At 30.1% G+C, this 23732-nt stretch overlaps 2 protein-coding genes across 2 annotated transcripts; one reads left to right on the top strand and one right to left on the bottom strand.

Annotated features, from left to right (window-relative positions):
- Positions 1 to 530: 530 nt before the first annotated feature.
- LOC109797860 (uncharacterized) lies at positions 531 to 8204 on the bottom strand. The gene is made up of 9 exons (XM_020358011.3): positions 7694 to 8204; positions 7382 to 7568; positions 7064 to 7197; positions 6858 to 6970; positions 5906 to 6149; positions 2752 to 2904; positions 1722 to 1801; positions 1548 to 1597; positions 531 to 904 (listed from the first exon to the last, which is right to left on the bottom strand). Exons 1-9 carry the CDS (start codon positions 8093 to 8095, stop codon positions 747 to 749), a joined length of 1521 nt encoding a protein of 506 aa, XP_020213600.2. The 5' UTR covers positions 8096 to 8204; the 3' UTR covers positions 531 to 746.
- A 7316-nt stretch (positions 8205 to 15520) lies between these two features.
- On the top strand, positions 15521 to 23495 carry LOC109796611 (Prolyl oligopeptidase family protein). Its single transcript, XM_083066428.1, is given in 11 exon segments — positions 15521 to 15955; positions 16841 to 17007; positions 17433 to 17655; positions 17763 to 18195; positions 18309 to 18443; positions 19174 to 19302; positions 20531 to 20949; positions 21123 to 21339; positions 21985 to 22178; positions 22462 to 22794; positions 22906 to 23495. Coding segments are annotated over 10 exon segments (2478 nt in total). The 5' UTR covers positions 15521 to 15590; the 3' UTR covers positions 22658 to 22794; positions 22906 to 23495.
- Positions 23496 to 23732: the final 237 nt, after the last annotated feature.

Raw genomic sequence — 23732 nt, 5'->3', positions numbered from 1 at the left:
TGCGTGTTGCTAAAGAAAACAATGCCACTTTCAGAGCCAAGTTGGGGGTGACCACAATTAGAACTTAGATTGTGTGTTTGTGTTTTTTTTCTTCTTTCTTTTCTTTCTTTTCTTTCCTCAAGTATGTGTATATAAAAAGGGAAAGAAAAATATATGCGACAATATATAATGTGTAAGTGATCTTATAATATTGAACAAGAAAAAAAAGAAGAAGAAAAGATAAAGGAGTAAGTGATTATTAAATGTGTTTGTTATTTAATTTATATTAATTTAAAATTAAATTTAAGCATTATATTGAAGACTTTAATATTTGTTTATGTCTATGAGCGTAACTTTTTTTCTTCGTATATTTAGTATGTTGATATACCACATGATGATTGTGGAAAATTAAAAATGAAAGTTTTAAACTCATAATAATTATTTAAAAAACAATAAAAATGAAAATTTAAGTTATATAGAAGAAAAACATATTTAAGTCTTTTTCATTCAACATTAAATATAAAATTTAGTAGATAAATTAAAATTACATATTCTAAAAATGTGTCAAAATTAAACATTAACAATTGAGCCATCAAAACCCCTCAATCAAGAACTAAAATTGCAATTGATTTTTAACTTTATTCAAATCAATTCTATCCGAATTTAAAATAAACGACTCATTAATTTACTAATGGACGTTATTATTGAAAATTGTGTACCAAAGTTTGAGGACAGCCCTAGTATTTCTTAACTTGTGTTTCCCCTTATCATTTGCTGTGAAATTTGGTATTGTTATTGAGTGCATAGAGGTCAACATAGTAGTGGGTGATCCACCTTCTCATTATCTTTATCTCTTTCTTTCGTTGTTCCACCAACCATCCTGGATCGCTTTCATTTGCCCTCAGAATATCCAGACAGTGAGATCCTGAAAAATCAATGTTTGTCAGCCATGCTATCATGATTGTTTTAAATATAAAAATGGTAAAAAAAAATAGTTTCACCATAAATATGATGTAAGAAATACTAAATGGTGATCAAGAATTCCAAAGAGTGATAAAAAAAAAAATACTAAACAGTTTGGAAATAAATAAATCTGAAAAATATAGAGGTAAATCTTCAAAGAGCAAAACAAATAAAATTCCAGCCTTCAATTTAAAAATAAATAAACTTAATGGTGTAAAAGAATTTCCCATTTATGAACTTAATCCACTGACTCGTGAGAATTAGTACATATTTTTACTTTATAATGTTTAACAGGAGTTTTTCTAAAGAACAGTTATGTAAAAATATAAATTAGTTGTTAAAAAAATCTTCACATCGATCGCATCTATGTGAGGTATGATTTTGATTCTTAAATGCCAAATCAATCTGACTTGTTCTTGTTCATCAGTGAATGTCCAAACGCTATTGTTGATTAAAAAATAAACTATGTCATGCATCTAATATTTGTCAACTTTTAAATTTTTTTAATGTTTTAATTAAATTATGCTTGAAATTGTGCTCACTCCTTTCATATATAGTGTCTTGGGATTCTAACATACGTAAACAATTAAACCAAGGCAACATACCATTAACTGTATGGATGGCAACAATGTTGTCTGATATGTTTTCCAAAACCCTGAAATATAGACGAATCATACAAAGCTATTTTAAAATATTTACCTAAAATAATATTTACGCATAAACAATATCGAAATTCTAAAACATTAAGAGTTGTAGCTCGTGCAATTTACGTTGCTTACCCGCCAACACTATATGGGTCTCTTAGCCCATTGGAGAAAATAATGTTGCTACCAAATCTTCGAAGGACCAATTTAATATTCTGCATTACCCACAATAAATTGAAGTTTCCATGTCGCAATACAATCAAAGACAAAATTCTAGTATGGTTACAACATAAATTCTTACCAAGTGAATTTTGAACAAATTCAATCATGTATACATTATCTATGGTTGATTTAGAATTTTTTACGATAGTAAATTTGAGTCTAATTCAACTTTACAAAATCGACTTGTAAGGTGAATGTTACTTTCCACTTATATATTATTTAATTACCTAATTTTTAGTTAATATAGGACTTGAGTTTTTTCTGATACACCCTTTCACGTCCAACACTATTAAGCTTAGTATGTGGATGGATGGTGAGTGACCCATTTTAATGATCTAGGATAGGTGATCATTTTTAAGGATCTATGATAACTCTGATACCATTTTAGAATAGTAAATTTAAGCCTAATTCAACCTACAAAATCGATTTGTAAAGTGAGAGTTGTTTTCCACTTATATACTATTTAATTGTCTAATCTCTAGTCAATGTAAGACTTAATTTTTTCTAATAAGATTTAAGTTTTTTTTTCTCTCTTAATATACCCTCTCATGTAATATCCAATATTATTAAATTTATTGCATAGGTAAATAATAGATGACTACTTTTAATGATCTAGAATATATAAGATTCAAATTTTTTCTAATTTAAATTTATAAGATGAGGCTTACTTATATTTCTATATTCTATATTCTATTTGATATTATCTCTAGTTAATTTTAGACTTGAATTTTTTAATATACTTCTCACTCTTAACAGACTATGATATCATTATCGTCATAAAAATATGTTTTGAACTTAACTTAATTCTAAAAGATAACATATTTTTTTGTTTATATATTTTAGTTTGATCTTATCTGAGAATGACATGAGACTTAATTGGGTTTGAAAAATGAATGAATGCACATGAATGTTACAAAAAAGAGATCAATATAAAGACACTTACATGGCCACCATAGTAAGTAGTGATCCAATGAGGACGAGGTGAGACACCAAATAGTTTCTTGCAGTATTGGGCAAAGATCTTCATGCTGAAAGGAGCAGCTTCAAACATTGTATCGTTTCCTATGCCAATGGGTATCAACATTTCGCTACATGTCTGTCAATGTAAAAGCACGTCAATAATATCAAAAGTAAAAAAAAATGAAAAATGTATTAAATTAAGTAAATTTAATAATTTTAAGTTTAAAGAAGACTTATATATATATATATATATATAGAGGAGGGTTCAATCGATACCGGTGTAACTTTTACTAAGTGTTATACCGCTTAATAACTTTATATTAAATGTAAATTTTGAAAATTCAACCGTTAGATTGAAAGTTTATATCTCTTAGATCATATATGTCAAATTTTGTTAAAATTGAACAATAACTTGAAGGTAATTAAAGTGTTCATATTTTAGTATATTTTAAAATGTATATATTACGTCAATTTTGTTTATGAGAATGAAATATCAAATCATCTTAGATTAATATAAAATTTGATATATATGATCTAAGAGATATGAACTTTCAATCTAACGGTTGGATTTTCAAAATTCACAGTTAATATAAAGTTATTGAGCAGTGTAACACTTAATAAAAGTTACACCGTGTCGTTTGAACCCTCATCATATATATATATATATATATATATATATATATATATATATATATATATGTTTTATTTTTAATGCACATAAAAGTATTTTGTTGACTTTAATTATGATTGTATTAATTATTTGAATTTGATTTGCATTCATTGGTCAGTATTAAAAGATTTACATTAATGGTATCTTGTCTCATTATATAACATGTTTAATGTTAAATTAAACAATGGGACAATACGTATTGAAAAAGTGTAATTTTTTTTTACATTAATAGTATACCAACTTAAACTCTAATTATTCCATTACAATATAAAAATTTCATATATAGCAGTAGTTAAGAACCTTTTCTAAATATCAAAACTCGTAATGATCAAAAAAATATCAGAACTCATAATTAATCATAAAACTAGTTGGTGCGTGGTAGTTATAGAGTTAATGAGTTTAGTGCTCTTCAAGTTAATGACATCCACAAAAGAGGGGGAAAAAATCACTCATAATTCTTTAGTGAAACGTGTGGTTTGAAGTTCTTTTTAGCAAGATTGCACTTCAGTTATATATTTATATGAAATATCTTTCCTATTAATTATGTGTTATAGTTGGAATATATTTAGAAACCAAATTAGCACACACGTACTTATTGGTGTTAGTAAATGTCAACTCTATGAAAAGTGAAACTGATTTTTAATCCTTTGCTTGTGTTTGGATATTAATGAGAATTGATTTTAGCCACACAAATTTATGTGCAAAAGTAGAAGTAATTATTTGTTGTTTCAACTTTACTGTAAAATTGATTGATTAATCTCTCTCAAACTGTTTTAAACACAATTTAATATAACTTAATTCTTCTGTACCAATGTATTTTAATAACTTAATTTTCCCAAGTTTTCACATTCTAAAACAATTATAGAGCATGGGGTACCATTTATGATTGACTCGCGACTAGTCAGTCTTGCATGAATTATCAATTCGAACCTAATTCATTAATTATGTACCCTACACTTCTATGATGGCATGCCCAAATTACTATAGGGAAAAACCCAAGTCCCACATCAACTAGAGATTAGGCAATTAAATACTATATAAGTGGAAAGCAACCCTCACCATACAAGCCAGTTTTGTAGGGTTGAGTTAGGCTTATTCCACTATTCTAACATGGTATCAGAGCCATTTAGATCCACTTTAAAAATGGGTCACCCACCATTCATTGATACATGCACCATGGGCATGAGGGGGTGTATTTCAAGTCCCGTCAATTAAAAAAGGGCTACCTACCATTCATTGCTACATGCACCATGGACATGAGGGGGTGTATTCAAGTCCCGCCAATCCTAGATCATTAAAAAGGGCCACCTACCATTTATCCACGTACCAAGCCCAATAGTGCTGGACGTGAGGGGGGTGTATTGGGAAAAACCCAAGTCCCACATCAACTAGAGATTAGGCAATTAAATAGTATATAAGTGGAGAGCAACCCTCACCTTACAAGCCGGTTTTGTAGGGTTGAGTTAGGCTTAATCCACTATTCTAAGACCCTTAAAACAATACTAGTTAGCCAATCGCAGCCCTTGATGGCAATTTAGATTTTTTTGTACAAATATTTTTATAAGAAAATTACTACGAATATCTCATAAAACATAATTAACAATGATCAAATTAATTGTACTTCTTCTCTCTCATATTTTTATAATTTTGCGAGTTTTATTATCTAATTTTTGAAATAGTACACTATGCAATTTAACCTTTAAATTTTTGCACATTTTGTTATTTGATTAGTTGACTGTATGACATAATTAATTGACTGTTAATATAACACATTGATCACCAATATAACATTGATTGTTGATGTAACATATGAATATTTACATAGTATAATGTGTGATGTGAATGATTTATATATATGATATTAGTCATTAACATGTTATCTTAACTTTTATGGTATTCAATAGCTAACTTATAAAAACAAATGATATTTAATACAAGAAATGTTACATATAATGACATACAAAAAAATATTACTATAGGTATAATATATGTAGATATATATTTATTAATTAACATATAATTACATACAATTTTAATGTTGATTTTAAATGAGATTTAACAACATATTTTGTGTGTTACTATAACCTATACTCACACTTTTTAACAATATACCAACATATATATTATATTTATTGTGTAGGTAAAAATAACTTTTAGTAACACGTATTCTGTCACTATAAGATATGTGTCGCTATATGACAATTTTTTTGTAGTGATTGGAGTGACAAAACGTGTCAAAATTTAAAAAATTAAGCAAAAAAAAATGTGCAATTAATTTATTATTTTTTTGTCTTTTCTTAAGAAGCACATTCGTGCCATTTAATGTAATTTGGTTGGAAAATCATGTCTATCACAATGACATATCGAACTTATTTGAAAGAATTAATGGTATAACCAAATCACATGAGCGAAGCATAATGAAGCAAAAGAAAGATGGTAAAACACTTGCACTTGTAAATGCAATTACCTGCCATCTCCATCCCACAGTTGTCTCGGATACATTGGTTGGGCCATTAACTTTGCATGTGGTGTTTCCCCTGTAAGCCACCACTCCTGCAAATATCTTACTTAAGATATCACTTCCATCAGATGCTCCATCAATGCCACCACAAATCACACTAACTGGATATTTTGGAGGCTGATTATATTGAGCAGCATAACTATACATCGACCTCAGGTAGTTCATCAATTCAGAAGGCTGCTTTAATGTACTGCAAAATATCACACTCTCAGTAAATGAAATTTAAAAGCAAAATATGCACTTTTATTAATGTAATATTTATTATAAAAGTAATGATGTTTTAGCTATACCTTCTTACAACATTTTTTTTATAAAAAAAATGAGAAATAGAGAAAAAAAGAAAAGGGTAGAATATATAAAATGAGTCACTTGACAAACAGCACCCTAAAAATGTACCAACAAATTATCCACTAATAAATTCTTCATATTAATTATGGAATCGAAGTCACATCCTTAAGTGAATCCACTCCTTACCTCCTGAAGCAACTCTTGTCAATTATACTATATAGATTGAGTAAGAATACAATTACTCTTATTAGTTATAAGGTAAAATTTCCCTAAAAATCACTAAAATTTAGTGAGTAAAACTCTCATATCAAGAGTGCTACTATGGCATGTGTCATTTAGTGATGAGCGGTGCATTGTAACCCACATTATGTATTAGTTAACCAATTACAGTTCATCTTTACTACAATTTCTAATTTATTTATTTAAAAATCAACAAATCTATCATTATAGTAGTTTTTATTAGACGGTGATGTAAAATCATTATATACTATAAATGTATAGTCTTTTCTGTGTAAAATGTGTTAGAAAATAACATGTGAATAGGGATTATATAGAACATTTCTTTACAAACAAATTAAAGGTTGAGGTTAAAAATATATAGTGTATGTACTGGCAAGTGTTGAATCTCTGGCTGAGAGTTACAAGGCCATTTGGTTGAGAAGCTACTCTGCGGATTTCAGACCATGACTTTCGTATAGTTTCATAACATGTTTCACTGGCTTCCTGCACACCACTTCATCAAATTAGCTACTTTATACATTTCATGAAAAGTAAATAAATAAAAGAAGAAGAAAAAAACAAACTATGGTAAATTACTCTATAATCCCTGCTAACAACTGAGTAATAACCATATGGTGGCGTGATTTTATCAAAGTAGAGTATTGGTGCTGACGAGGCCAAGGCACCAATTGCCAAGTGGGGATATTTGAGCCTAAACCATGAAGCAAGCACTGCATAAAACAAACAAACATATATATTTCCACAACAATAAATTAATATAGCCATAACCAAGGTGAAAAGTAGAACACTACGAGCCAATTATTTTATTTTATTTTTTATCTCTAGAAAAATTTATTCAAACAAACTCTATATATGAAAGAATTCAATGAAGGGTAACTAATTTGAGGAACTAACTTCCACCATATGATCCTCCAATTACGATCACCGGGGAATTTTTGGCGTGCAATGTCTTCTTCACATGTTTGAGTATTGCTGCATAATCTGCTAAGGCTTGAGCTGAGTTGAAATACCCTATAGTGCTTGCATTCTTCAATGCTTCATCCCTTGATCCAAATGGTACTGATTTCCCATAATAACGGTGCTAATCATAAAATAGAGAGTCACTAGAGAATCCAATTGTAGATTATGATCACTCATTAGAGCCAATAAAATGAAGAGAAAGATAAACAAGTTATAGATGTTAATTTAATTGAAATATATATATACCTCTATGTATACCAAGAGGGCACTAAATGAAGCAGCGTTATCAATTAAAGTTCCTATACTCTTAGGGGAGTTATCTATTGGTGCTTCAGCACCAAAGTAGACAAATATGGGGGCACTAGAATTGGCACCACCCCAGTACTTGAAATTGATGAGATATCTTTGTGGAAATGTTGTGTAGCTTTCTGGCCTATAGTTGAAGTGATCAAGAATCTGTTTGAAGTAAAATGTTTTGACTTCCTCACCAGCATCATCACTTGCAACTCTTGGATCGTGTAGTGTTGGTTCCCATTCAGGATTTGGACTCAACCTTGGAATTGTTAACGAGTGTGCCGCAGTGTGGTGAGTTGAGTATGTGAGAAAAATCAAAAACAGAAGACGTTTGTATGATGAGGGGTGTTTCATTGCAGCAAATTGTAGGAGAAAGAATGGCTTTGAAGTAGGTTTCTTTTTCGTTCAAAGATGTAAATCAACATGTTCTTATATATCTATCTCTAGCGCTGAACGTGACCCTCTCAGCATTAATGTGTTTCAAATTCAATTTCAATCATATATGTTGCGTACCGTCTTAAACAAGATAAAATATACTTTACAAATATGAATTTTTAGTTTTCTTTATGAGCAAAAGGTACTTTAGAAATAATAATTTACGAATGATCGAGAGATACTCTAGAAATAAATTTTTAGTTTTTTTCTTTAGTAGAGATTTGGTTCGTGTAGATTGATGGAATTATTTTATGGTATTTGTTTGAGGAGATATTTGAGAGTTATTTTTATAAGGTTATTAAGCACACAACTCCATAATGATGAGATATTGTTCGCTTTGAACCTAAGCCCATCGCGATTTTACTTTTAGTCATCACCCAAAAGGTCTCCCTGACATTAAAGTATGTGTATGTTTTATAAGTTGTTATTTTTTCTCTTATTTTATTATTTTATTGATGTAAGACTTTTTTGTATTTTAACATAAATAAATTCATATCTTTTAACAAATGATTAAGAGCACTCGCAGTGAGGGCATTAAGCTCAGGTCTTCTGTATACGTACTGCTCCTTGTTTGCATTCTATTGTCGGAGTGAGTTGCTAATTAAGATCATTTGTTTATACAAGCAACGGTCTTTATAGCTGCAAAGTGGGTCCAATTTTTTTTTATTTTTTTTTATAATTAAATTAATAAATAGATTATCGATGGAATATAAGGATGTAGAGTTATTGGTGAAACCTATTTAGTAACTTTGGTAGAGATGTTAAGGTGAAGGGATTGAATACTTTCAGAAATTCTTAAATAAAAAATAACTGAATTGAGTGATGTGTGTAAATGATGTCCATTTAAGTATTTTAGATACCAACTTGTAGATATTTTAAAATTTGAATCACAAGACTTGTGTACGAAGAAATTAAGTTATTTGAAAGGAAACAATCTACTATTGTATTTTTAAATTTTTTCAAAAGAATTAGTCTCGTTGAATGAGAATAAATACTCCTTACAGTCATGTATTCTAGATGCCGATCTAACTTACATTTGACCTATTCCTTTCGAAGATATAACTATAATATTCAATTTTACCTAAAACAAGTCTTAAATAAAATCCAACTAGGGAATTTGCACTAAATGCAAAACAATTGGCACACATAAAATGATAACAATAACTCCATGACATAACTACTGTAACAAACATTATCACCAATGGTTAAATATAAAAGTACGTATTTGTTCTCATTTTTGATATATATATATATATATATATATATATATATATATATATATATATATATATATATATATATATATATATATATATAGAGAGAGAGAGAGAGAGAGAGAGAGAGAGAGAGAGTTAATCACCAATACACTGTCAGTGTAAAACTTTTTTACACTGGCAACCAATCAGATCTTTTAAATTATTTTATTTTTTTTATTTTATTAAATGAGCAACTGACATGACACTATTAAAAGATCTGATTGATTGTCAGTGTAAAAAAACTTTACACTAACAGTGTATAGGTGATTAACTCATATATATATATATATATATATAGAGAGAGAGAGAGAGAGAGAGAGAGGTTGTGTATTGAATTAAGCATCAAAGTCTTTATAGATAGCACTACTAAAATTTGATATTGTAAAGCGCTCTTGAACTACTACCGAAAACCTAAATTAATCTTTAACTTTACTTGACCACAATATGTATATATATGTCAATATGTGTGTGTGAGTGAGAGAGAAATTCGTTTAGTTTAAGAATAAATCAAGATATAAAATATTTTTATGATTATCCATCAATTTAAATAAATAAAATATCAAATAATTTTAAATTTTTTAGAAAAACTTGTAGACTTAATCTATACATTAAGAACCTTAAATTTAACGATTGGATTATTGAAATTTAATGTAAAATATAAGTTATTGAACGAAGTAAGTTAAGATATATTTATTTCTAAATTAAACGTGTATATGTATATATATATATATATATATATATATATATTTGAGGAGATATTTGTTTATTCTAGAAGTAAGTCTACCTAAACTTACTTCGTTCAATAACTCATGTTGTATATCAAATTTCAACGATCCAACTGTTGAATTTAAAGTTCTTAATGTATAGATCAAATCTGTAAATTTTTAAAAAATTTAAAAATTATTTGATATTTCATTTCATTAATTCAAATTGACGGATAATCATAAAATTATTTTATATATTGATTTGAATTAATGAAACGAAATATCAAATAATTTTTAAATTTTTAAAAAATTTACATATTTGATCTATATATTAAAAAATATAAATTCAACGATTAGATCGTTGAAATTTGATGTTGAACATAAATTACTAAACCGAGTAAGTTTAGGTAGACTTATTCCTGAAATAAACAGATTCCTCTCTTTCTCTCTCTCTCTGTATATATATATATATATATATATATTACACTCGCAACATTTTTAGAAGGATAAATAAGGATAACCAACCAAAAAATGGAATAAATGCATACTTTTAGTTAATTTTAACTCCAAATTTTATTATGTGTAAATTTATCTATATTTTGTTTTCGCGCATCTACGGTTGAACATTTAATATATACTTTATTCTTTAACTAATATCTTTGAACTACTCATAAAGAACCATTTTTCTATATTTATGAACTTTTCCTTCACAAGTTTCTTACTAATGTTTATTTTCTTTATGATATAAAACAGGTACTAAACTACATCATGTTTAATTTATTCGGTTTTTATCATCTTATTTAATTGAAAAATTGACTCTTGTGTTTAATATTCATTAAAAAAAATAACATTTAAGGTTATTGTTGAATCAGATTATATATCACAACGTATTGAATATTAAATCTTAAGAAATACTCAAATCAAAAAAGTGTTATAGAATTGAATGAATTATACTTATTAGGGAAATTTATTATTAATTGTCACCCTTAATGAGGGAAATAGCGTGTGCAGAATAACAACCTTTCTGTGACCCAAATTTGAGGAGATTGTAATCTTTCAAAGATGGTCATAAGCTCAGCATAAGTAATTCTCTCATAAATCATAATGATCAACATGTCTTGCAAAAGTAAATATCAAAAACCAAAACTATTTCTAATGATTCCTCATAACCAACTTGGCTTGAAGCTCCCAAGACACCTCCATCAATATTGCGTACGTGATTAATGTCATGGATGAGTGAACAAACCAAGTAACAACACGTAAAGGAACGAATTATTCTTGTTGGAATACCATGTTACATCTTTATTTTCCAAATCCTCCATATTGCTTCCAAGAACAAAGTATCGTCACTACTATACAATTTTGCAATTGTTGAAGCTGATCTAATTTTGAACATCAGGCAGGTGAAAAAGAAAATTAAATGAGTCAATGCGGGGGAGATTCCATACATGTTGGAGCCCAATGTGGACAATGGACCGTCCCAAAATGTTGAAAATACAACAGGGTTAAACACCGAGAAAATCAAGTTGCTGCTTTATTTGCCAAATATAATTCTGTAATGCATTCATCTATTCTTATTGTAACCAAATTTCATTCTAAATGTTCTAAGAGGAGACCTTGCTGGTATTGCATTTTATTGAGGCTTCTAACCTCTAGTTTTCATCAAAAAGAAAATATCAAGAAAATCCTCATAGTTGGTCATATGAGCAAATCATATAAGTAAAACTCGACACAACATCTTAACTTAAAGTAAAAAAAGATATCAGGTTTATGGGTCTTTCTTATTTATATGTTAACCAAAATACCTAATTTTATTCAATATGAGACTTACATTTACACTTGCATACAAATGATCTTTCCCTCAATGTGAATCTCTTTCACATGGTATGTTCTTTCTCGAGCGGAAGTCTTTTTTCATCCATAAGTATTCAATTGCCTAAAGATTAGTAATCGCTACCATGTAACATTCTCCTTTCCAAATTAAAATAGTAAAAATGATATGAGTATTTGATTTTAATTGGCTTACATTAATTTATTTAATCTGAGTTTTATTTAAATAAATAAATAGAAAGGTGATTTTAGAAATTAAAATAAATAAATAGGCTAAGTGAATTTGGTTTAGGTGATGGGTTTTAGACTTTAGAAGCCCAACCTAGTCACTTAATCTGTTATGGTCAAGGTGAGTTGTTAAAATAATAAGCATGTGTTTCTTTTTCCCTTCCTAGTGCTTGAGAGCTTGCTACAAAAGAGGCATTAATCAATAGGGTCTAAAGATAGGATCATGGAGTAGTAGACCACACCCCTTGCAAATGAGACTACACTATTGAACTAAGGGGGAGTGAGAAAATTGAGGACCAACTAAGCTTTCAAGAGTTGAAACAAAGGCTAACTATTTTGCTTATATTGGTGTTGTCTAATCCTAATGAGCCATTTGAGGTTTAATATGATGTCTCGTATTAGGGATTGAGTTGTGCATTGATACAAAACAAGAAAGTGGTGGCATATGTTTTAAGGAAGTTGAATACTCATGAGAGAAATTATCTGACTCACGACTTAGAGTTGACGACTATGGTGTTTGCTGTAAAAATATGGAGACATTATCTTTATGGAGCTACATTTGATTAGTTTTTGTGACTACAAGATTTTGCAGTATATGAGGCGAATAGAATTCTTGAAAGAGTATGATTTTCAATTGATATATCATCTTGAAAAGGCCAATGCAATGACTAATGCTTTGAGTAGAAAGTTTATTCATGTCTTTTTTAATGATCAAGGAATTGGAGTTACTGAAGAAGCTGAAACATTTGAACTTATGTGTTGAGATTTCTTCAGATCACATTAGTTGAGTTATGACTACTGTGACTAATGAGTTCTTAGAGATGGTAGAAGAAAAGTAATTATAAGACATTGTTCAATGTAGAATAAGATAATTGTTAGATACTAGAAAGTTTGTTGACTTTAGTACCAAGACTGATTGTATCTTGAGATACAAAAGTAGATTTTGTATCCTTCATGATTCAAAGTTGAAGAAGATGGTTCTAGATAAGGTCCATAAGAGCAAGCTTAATCCACATCTTGGCATATAGATCTAAAGAATATGTTTTGGTGATCTATTATGAAAATAGAAGTGCAAATTATGTGATAATCTGTCTAAATTTTTAGAAAGCAAAGGTGGAACATCAAAAGCCTAATGGTTTGCTACAAGTTATGGAGATCCTATAGTTGAAGTGAGATAACATCATTATGGACTTAATGGTGGGTTTGACTATATCAGCTAGAGGTTGTGATGTTATTCGAGTGATTATTGAAAGGTTGACGAAGTTTTTCTATCTTTGGTAGAATTCACGTATAATAAAAGTTTTCATGTTAGTATTTTCATAACTCCTTTTGATGTTTTGTATGGTAAAAGATGTTAGATGCCATTGTATTGGCATAAGATGTTGAGAGCTAGTTGGTGAGACCTTAGTTGGATTTCCAAGCGAGTGAGAAAGTGAAGCTTTCATGAGAGGATAAAAACTACTCAGAGTATGCATAAGTCTTATGCTGATAAAAGAAGGAAATCCTTAGATTTTGATGAAAGTGACTATGTTTTCCTAAAGATGGCACCCACTAGTAAAGTGAGAAGGGAAATAAAGTTAAATAAATTAGTCTTTAAGTTTATTTGACCTTATTAGATCCTTTGTCGTGTAAGTTTAGTTTCATATCAAATAGCATTATTGCTATTTTTGCCTAGCCCACATGATGCGTTTCATGTTTCTCAATTGAGAATGTGTGTCTTTGATCCTCATTTGGCAGAGTCAAATATGGTTCAAGTTAAATAGAATTTGACTTATGATATAAAGATTGCAAGGTGGTGAATTAAAGGGTGAAGCGACTAGTAGACAAAATCCATTAGTTTGGTAAATGTGATATGGGATGATATCATGGGTGAGACCATGTGGGAGCTAGAGGATAAGATCATAGATTAATACACAAACCTCTTCACAAGTAAATAAATTTTTGGAGACAAAATTTTTTGTTATCGGGAAGAATTGTAAAACCTTGTTTTTCCTATATGTATGTTTGGTATGTTTACATTGCTTGTTGAGGGGAGGGGATAATGATGAGTCAATTATAGAATAAAGTTAGTCTTGAGTAAGCTAAGGTATAAATAGGAAAATGAAAATTGAAACCTAAGTTTTAGTTTAATAAAAGTTAAGAGATAAATTAGAGAGAAAGACTTTAAGAATCTAAAACTTCATCTTGACTCATAATCGTGCTATAAGTCCGAAATTTATCTAACTTGGGATTGAAGCTTCTTATAACTAAGGAAATATCATTAGAGCAAAGATCTATAGAGATTGAAGTTGAAGAAACATAAAGTAGGAGATTTGGGGTAACTTTCTTTCTCCTTTTAATTTTAGCTTCTAGGAAGCAAATTTAAGGTAAAAAAGGTTTGATCCTTATTTTTTTTTGTTGTTGTATATTTTGAATCCATTTAGAGCCAATTTAATGACTTGATATCGAGTTTTATTTTGATGTTATTGTCTTGTTAAGGTTTTTGGATTTTGGGTTATGCTCGAAGAAAAAATGTAATTATTATGAAATGTGGATACATGTAAAGTTTAAGAGAAGAATTGGTGTTGATCGATTGTTGATAAGTGTTGGATTGTTTTTTGGACCTTTGGAAAGCCTTGCATATTGATTATTATGGGCTTTCTTGCTTTTAGTTATTTTTTTTAATTGGAGTATTTTACAATTTTTTTAATAACTTTTTATCTTAATAATATATTATTTCAATTTACTAATAAAAAATATCTTTTTAATTTTTAAATTGAATTTAATATTATTTTTAAATAAATTATAGATAGTATTTATCTCTATATAAAATAGAAAAAATAGACACTTCACACATCTATTATTTTTAAAAAGTAAAAAATAAAAAATAAAAAAAATGATGAAATAAAAGTGTGTAATTAACTTTACAATAATAGAGTAATTGTGTATATTAGTTGAAAGGTTAAAAAAATTTAGAAAATGTATGCACTATAATAATGTATCATCTTAAATTGTCATTTTCTTGTTTTTGTTTACACCATTCACGTGTGTAATTAAACAATATTATTTTTAACTATTTTTTAAGATAATATTTCTAGAAATTTTTATTAACTTTATTTTTCTTTTAATTTATCACTCTATGTTTTATTTTTAAAATAAATTCTTATTTTTTTAAGAATCAATAATTAAATATAATTTTATATCATAATATAAAATATTTATCATAAAATTAAAATATAATTTTTATGAAAAAAAATATTTATTTATTAACTTTTTAAACTTTAATATAATTTTTATATGAAAAAATACTTTACATTACTCTATTTTGTCTTGACAAGAAATGAACCCTGTTCCCTAATGCGACGATGACAGATACAAATAAATGAATAACCCAATTTGAACTTGAGAACTTTCCCCATGGCATTCCGCGCACTTGCTCACTCCACCGCCACCGCCACCGCCTCATGCCGCCGCTCTATCGTATTCACACTCTCTTCCTCCTTTTCCTCCGCCTGCCGGAGGCGGACCCGCCCTCCGCCGCCGCCGCCGTCTCCGAAGAAGGTGCCATTCACGGTGTCGGTTCACGGGAAGACGTGGCAGGACCCGTATCGGTGGATGTCCAACACCGACGACCCGCACCTGTTGGAGCATCTCAACCGCGAAAACGACTACGCCGATGCTTTCATGGCTGACACACTCAAACTCCGTTCCGTGTTGTCTTCCGAGATGAAACCACGATTGCCTCCCACCGTTTCCACTCCCCCTGAGCGTTGGGGACCCTGGTTGGTTCCACATTTTTGCTTTTGTAAATTCTCCATGTGAAAAATGAAGAGCAATGCATCGTGTTATTCTATCAATTTCGAAATTTCTGAGATAGGCTAATTTATTCTATGGAATTATGGCAATGTCATTTTAGTCCATTAAGTTACTAATTACAAAGTGTTTTGTATGGTAAATTGATGAGTAAACACCTAGTTTGATACTTGGATTTGGAAGACATTGTGGTATTAGTCCAAAACTCAAAAAAATTGGGCGAGTAAAGTGATAAGATGGATATAAAATATATATATATATATATATATATATATATATATATATATAGAGAGAGAGAGAGAGAGAGAGAGAGAGAGAGAGAGAGAGAGAGAGAGAGAGAGAGAGAGAGAGAGAGAGAGAGAGAGGAGGAATCCTTTTACTCTAGGAGTAAGTTTACCTAGACTTACTGTGCTCAATAACTCATGTTCTACATCAAATTTCAACGATCCAACCGTATAATTTAAAGTTCTTAATGCATAAATCAAATCAGCAAATTTTTATAAAATTTAAAAATTATTTGATACTTCGTTTCATTAATTCGAATCAATGTATAAAATGATTTTATGATTATTCGTCAATTTGAATTAATGAAATGAAGTATCAAATGATTTTCAAATTTTCTAAAAATTTGCAGATTTGATCTATGCATTAAGAACTTTAAATTGAAAGGTTTAATCGTTAAAATTTGATGTAGAACATAAGTTATTAAGCGGAGTAAGAACTACTATAAATGCAAATATAGAACTGTGGTTGGTGGAAAATGAGAAACTGATTGTAGAAATGTAGTATTTATTTCTCTTCACGTTAGGCTTTTTTGTGTTTAGTTGATTGCGTTTTCACCTTTTCTTCATCAGGCTGTATTATCAGTATATTCCAGAGGGAATGGAATATCCTATTTTGTGTAGGAGGCTCGAAACGGAGAGAACTGGTTGGCTGAATAATTTCTTTCTCCACTGTGGAATGAGAAGATCAAAAAGGGAGGAAATTTTACTTGACTGGAATGAACTTGCAGAGAAATATGGTATGTTTCTTTCTTCTAGCTTCACCATTTTCATTTTGTGTTTCCATTCCTTTTTCAAAATTGATGATAATAGTGGGGGAGAGAAGGCTCTGGAGTCTAAACTTCTGATTTTTCAAATGTTAATGGGAGCTGATATTAAAAGATGCATATCTGACAGAAACATGGCATCTTTACTCTGTCATATTTTAATGGAATTTGTTAAGTACCAGTTTACTGCATTGTTGTGGAAATGTATCATAATTAACCCAAACATAATGGAATTGACATTAGTTATTAGTCTTGTTTCTCTTAGATTTTAAAGGTCTGCAATTTGGATCTCCAGCCAGCCTTTGTGGGATAGTTTCTACTCTGATTGTTTAAATTCTGCTTGAAATTCACTTTTTCTCTCCTATTAGTGATTACTGACAATATAGTCAATATTACAGGGTATGTCAATGTTGGAACATGCAGAGTTTCCCCTGACCACAACTACCTTGCGTACACACTTGATATTTCTGGTGGAGAACGATTCATGCTCCAGGTAAAAGACCTAAGAAGTGGATTAATAGACCCTAAATCGGAAGTTGATGGTGCTGTTAGCTTGGCTTGGGCTCAAGATGCAAGTTCTCTGTTTTATACTCTATCAGATGAAAATCAGAGACCTTACAGGCAAAATCTTATAACTGGATATCCTTTTTGTCAGTTTTTTGGGGTTGGAAAAAGCAATGGGTTTTAGTTTAAGATGCTATCCTAACTGTCATACGATATTATGGCAGGGTTCTCTGCAGAAAACTTGGATATAATCATGTGGATGATCTCCCAGTATTTACTGAAAATGATTCCAGTTTTTGTGTGGACATAACTAGCACAAAAGACGGAAAATTCATAACTGTGAATTCAAACTCAAGAACTTCATCTGAGGAAGGAAATTATTTTTCTTATTTTATGAATACATAATGAGTTTATTCTTTTCTAGTGATATGTTGAACTTGATGCTGGTCACAGGTTTATGTTATAGATTCAGTCAATCCATCAAATGGTTTACAAAAAATATGTAATCGTACTTCTGGTGTACAGTACTTTGTGGAACATCACTCTGGTTTATTTTATATTCTTACAAATGCTCCTATTCCTGATGCCCAATGGTCTGGTCAAGGTTATTATCTGGTCAGATGTCGAGTTGAAGATATAGAGTCAGCTAAATTGCAGGTTTTGTGATTAGTTTCATACATCTTGATTTTGAGTTATTGATTATCTGAGTTTGCATGTGTGAATGCTATTTCTTCGCTAACTCTTCTTTGTTATGCTTATATTGCACTCAGAATATCATCCTTCCTGATATAGATATGAGCCTATGTGATATGGACATTTTTAATGGATATCTGGTTCTTTTCTTCACTAAGAAAGGTCTTCCTCTGCTATGCTCATTGAACTTTCCAATGCAAATTGATTTCAAGGTATACGTATTGCTATTTTATTAAAATTTGTTGTTTACCACTGAATTGAAAAAGGCTTATGAGTTATGTCATCATATTTTCTTCTAGTTTGCATCAGCGGCCTCTAAACCATTGGATCCTGATGAATATGACCCGTGATTTGTGAACTACTGAAAATACAAATGACACTCCAATATGATAACAAAAGTTTGTCACTGCATTTCCTTTCCTAATTCCTTTGTCCACAGACACTTCTTCCAGTGGATGTTCAACCAATACTAATGGGATGTTGTAATTTGATGAATATATATATATATATATATATATATATATATATATATATGTTTAGAAGAGTATAATTGAAATGGCCATATAAACAAAATCTACATTGCTGTTTTGGTGTGCCTATACTTGTCTTACAAGTCGAGTCATTAGATCTTAAATTGTATTTTGTTGCAATGACAGATACACTACTGCACCATGAACATGTCAATAGTGGGTTTCAGTGCCTCTTATTTTCCCATTTCCAGAAGAGACCATAACATTATATGAATATGAATGTTCAACTCCACAGTAGTTGATGAACTTTGTTGGTTGTGATCTTTTTGCAGAGGTTATGAACTATTTAGATATTTCCTGCAGCTGGTAGTTTGCAATGACCTCTAGAATGTATTGGTGGTTATTTTCAGTATAAAGCTTCATTAATAGACTACGTGCATTAACATATATTTGACCTTGAATTGCTTTGTAGCATCAAGTATACATTCAAGACCTGAAACCATGGTACTTTCCTCTGCCATCAAATACATGCAGTGTCAGTCCTGGTTCAAATCACGACTTCTTCAATATGGTTTACCGTGTGGTGCTTTCATTGCCTGTGGTATGAATACTAATAACTAGGAAAGCAATGCACATTTGTAGAGTCAGTGATGATTTTTTGAAATTCATCTTATCATTAATATGAAAGTTCTTGTAGATATTTTATAATTAATAGTCTATTAATATTGAACTTTGTGGGTGTTCTGAGGATGGCGTTGAATACATATCAGTATTCACATTTGTGATTCTTCTAAACTTTATCAATATATATATTTGGATGTCTGTTTATTACTTTACTTTGCATAATTCACTATGCTCCATTTTAGAGATATGATGTGAGATTTTGATTTTGAATTATATACAAAGTTCCTTTTTCAATGTAATACTTAGTTTAGCCTGCTTTGTAATGTGTAAATGTATTATGTGACTGTTCTTCCAATTGCTAATATTATGCCAAATCACTTTTAAAATTGTTGTCCCTCAACATTTGCAGAAAAAGAGGAAAGTTTTCTTTGACTTTTTAAATTTCTTTTTATTTATTTTTATGAAGAATTTATTTTATATATATATATATATATATTTTTTTTTTTTTTTTCTCTGTTGGTGTTAAAGTTTTTTACCTTTACCCTTGGTCTTTTTCAATAAACATGTAGTATGGGATGTGATAACATGATTCAGTTTCCATCACGTGAATTTAAACATAAAAATGAAGATCATATAACTAAGTTTCCTTGCAGTATTCTATATGCAAATTAGTTTCTCCTTTAGTGATATGTTAATGTTAATATATTAAAGAACAAGACTTCTCTCGGATGCTGAAACTTATTTGCAAGGACAGCAAGAAAGTGGAGGAACTTATTGCAATTGCATTGTTGAATACCTGCCCTTCCATACTTTTTCACTGTAATCTGTATAATGTAATAGTAATTTCATTAGTTTGTCATATGTTGCTTCATTAAATTATGTACAGAATTGGAAAGAAAGATTTGGTTGTAATTTTCACATGTCAATTCCACATCTATACATCCTGTTTTGTGACTATAGTTCGGCTTCTGATATTGTAGTTTATGGCCTCATTAATTGAATCAATTGTTGTATATTGCAACATCTCAAATCTACTCAATGAGCATACATAATTACTAATAGCAATTAAAATTCATTAAAAGTGCATTGGTACCTTGAATGTTATTATTTAATGTTTATGATATTGTTGAAGTATAATATCTGCTTTACCTTTGAAACTTCTTTATTAAACTACTTCCCTTTTGTGGGTTTTGGGGAGTGAACAGATGCCGGATTTAATTGTTGACTATAACATGTCAAGACATACATATTCAATTGTGCATCAAGAGGAAGTGAACTGTGAATCTGTTGGTCGGTCATGCATCCCAACTTTTGAGCTAAATTATGATAAGAGTAATATTCTAGAGGCATGTAGTGATAAGAAAGAGTGTGCTGCGAATTTTAATTCACAAAGATGGAAGGACTTTTCTCAAGTATACTGTTGTCAGAGGGAGGAAGTTATTTCCTATGACGGTATAATGGTTCCACTAACCATTGTGTACTCTAGAGAATCGTGGAAGAAGGGTCAATCTCCAGGACTCTTAGTAGGTTATGGAGCGTATGGAGAAGATCTGGATAAAAGCTGGTGTTCAGATCGCCTGAGTTTACTGGACCGTGGTTGGGTAGTGGCATTTGCTGATGTAAGGTTGGTTACTTGACATTTATATCTTCAGTTCTGTCTTGCATACAAGTTTTATGATACGCATTCAAGTTTTGCATGTTATGGCCCTGGCCCCTGTTGACCATGATGAATGGGATGGTTTTATTATTTTCTATATGTTTTTAAATTTAAGTACATGGAAACCTGTATTACTCCAGGGGTGGTGGTGGTGGTGGTCCTTCATGGCATAAATCTGGGAGTGGATTAAACAAACACAATTCAATATTGGACTTTGTATACTGTGGCAATTACCTGGTTAATGAGGGTTATGTTCAGAGTGATATGCTTGGTGCTATTGGATGGAGCGCAGGCTGCCTTATTGTTGGTGCAGCTATGAATATGTACCCACAACAGTTTCGTGCTGCCATATTAAAAGTAGGTTTTATATAATTGTGATTATGACATTGATATGAAGAATAGCTTTTCTTCTTTTAGGAGATGGTGTGCAGTGAGAAAATACTTTTGATATTTAAAATTTAAGGTCTTCAATTAGCACCATGTTTGTACTGTTTGGCTTAAATTTGTTTATTGCAATGTTTTTGTCAGAATTCTTGAGACTGTACAATTGTCACTTTCAAACCTTTAAGGCTTTAACGAAAGAGATAGTATATTAGATTCTTATTCTGTACAAGGTTAGTAGAAACTAGAAAGGCAGAACTTTGAGACTTGGAGAAAAATTACCTTCAAATGTTTCTCTGAAATATGTTATATAGCTCCTTGAAACTACTTACCATATCTGTCTCTCTCTCCCTTTCTGTGTGAAACTTGTATTTAGATGTTGATAAAGTAAAATGTTATTTGCCTTTGGCTGTCATGTAAATCTATCATGTATATTTGTGCTTATAATCTCTGCTTTGCTTTTAATGCATCAATCTAAAACTAAAAAGTGTGATGTTTACTTTTAATTAAATAATTTCCCTAATTTTTTATTCACAGTTGAGATGAGAGGGAATATTATCTATCTTTCTCACTTTTTTCACAATATCTTATTTTTAATTTTTAAATTTCCCCCCTCTGGAGGTACCATTTCTTGATGTATGCAACACATTGTTGGATCCCAGTCTGCCTCTCACAATTTTGGATTATGAAGAATTTGGAAATCCTCAAATACAGTCAAATTTTGATTCTATTTTTAGTTATTCTCCGTATGACAACATTCCTCGAGGCAGTTGCTTTCCTTCCGTTTTGGTTACGGCAGCAGTTAATGATTCAAGGTAATCTTACTCTTGCTTATCATCTATTAGATGTGCGTGCACATGCATATATAAAGGTAGTGATCCGCTTATTTCAACAATAACTCTCAATAGAATTACTTTTCTCAATAACTGATAGTTTATATTAAATTTCAACAATTTAACCAATAAATTAAAAGTTATTATATGTATATATATATATATATATATATATATATATATATATTTGACATCCTAATTATGCATTTAGCAACATCTAATCACTTAAATAATATTTATGTAAACATTTGACTTTGGTTCTTAGGGTTGGAGTTTGGGAAGGTGCTAAGTGGGTTGCTAAAGTACGAGATAGTACCTGCCCTCATTGTTGTCATGCTATCATCATGAAAACAAGTATGATAGGAGGGCATTTTGGCGAAGGCGGTCGCTATGCTCAATGTGACGAAACAGCTTATGAGTATGCTTTCCTCATGAAAGCTTTTGGAATTTTAAATGAATGAATAAATTTATTAGGTCAGCAGTTGGAATGTTTTCATTATACCAGTGCAAGACTTTCATTTGGGTCAAGGAAAATTTTCTATTTTCCTACCTGGGCTCCAGAGATGCAGATAAATTTGAGCATCTATTATCTATGTAGGTATATCACTGAGCTCTATCGTTCTTTCAAAGTAAATATTTCCACGTTTTAAATTTCATCATTGTTTATTGATTCTTGTTATAATGTCCGTGGCTTCTCCTTGTTATATAGTTGGATTTGCTGCACATTATACGGAAGAAAGGCAATGCCAAGTTGGAAAATTTTGGTTTGGAGATAGTAATAATAAGACTTGCAAGATGTGAGCAGCTTATCATCTGATGACTTTGGGAAATTTAACAACGGGGAAATGAAAATATGATTTGAAATTTTAAATTTGCTCTCCAAAAGCAGATTCCTTTATTATGCATTCTGCAGAATCTTCCTCCCTGTGCCCGCTTTTGGTCTTGTGGAATGGAACTAACTGACTATGTAGTTCATTACTTCTGTATCGAAGCTGGTTCATTTTGAAGCCAGAAATTGAAGCTCTCGAGTGAAAGCTGAAAGTGCATGTACTGCTAGAGTTACCCAGAAATTAGCACTTTTTGATCTTCTATTATGTATTTGGTAACAAAGAGAATATTAATATTTATGGTTAGTATTTCTTATTTTAACTCTTAATAATTGTATTATTATTTTTAAATTTGATGTAATGAATTTATAGCCTTTTTTTTCTCTTTCAAATTTGTAATAAGTAACTGTGTTGTTGTTATTGCTTTTTTTTTTTTTTTTTTTTTTTTTTTTTTTTTTTTTTGTGTTTTCAACATTCAATTTCAGTTGATATTGCATAACTCTCAATCTGTCACTTTTAGATATGTGATTGGTAATATGAGAGACTAAAACAAGATTTTTAAAATTATAGGAATTAAAATCAATAGTTTTAAATTTGAAGTACTAAAACTAAATTTATCATAAGTTTAGAAAATTAAAAACATATATTTAAGCTTTTAAAATAACTAGTATTTTAGCTTATGCAATGTATAAACATATTTATTATATAT

This window comes from Cajanus cajan, chromosome 11 (genome assembly GCF_000230855.2).
Source record: "Cajanus cajan strain Asha chromosome 11, NIPB_CcT2T_4, whole genome shotgun sequence".
Classification (NCBI taxonomy): Eukaryota; Viridiplantae; Streptophyta; class Magnoliopsida; order Fabales; family Fabaceae; genus Cajanus; species Cajanus cajan.
Note: the sequence above shows the minus strand (reverse complement) of the source record. Positions and strands in the feature narration are given on the sequence as shown.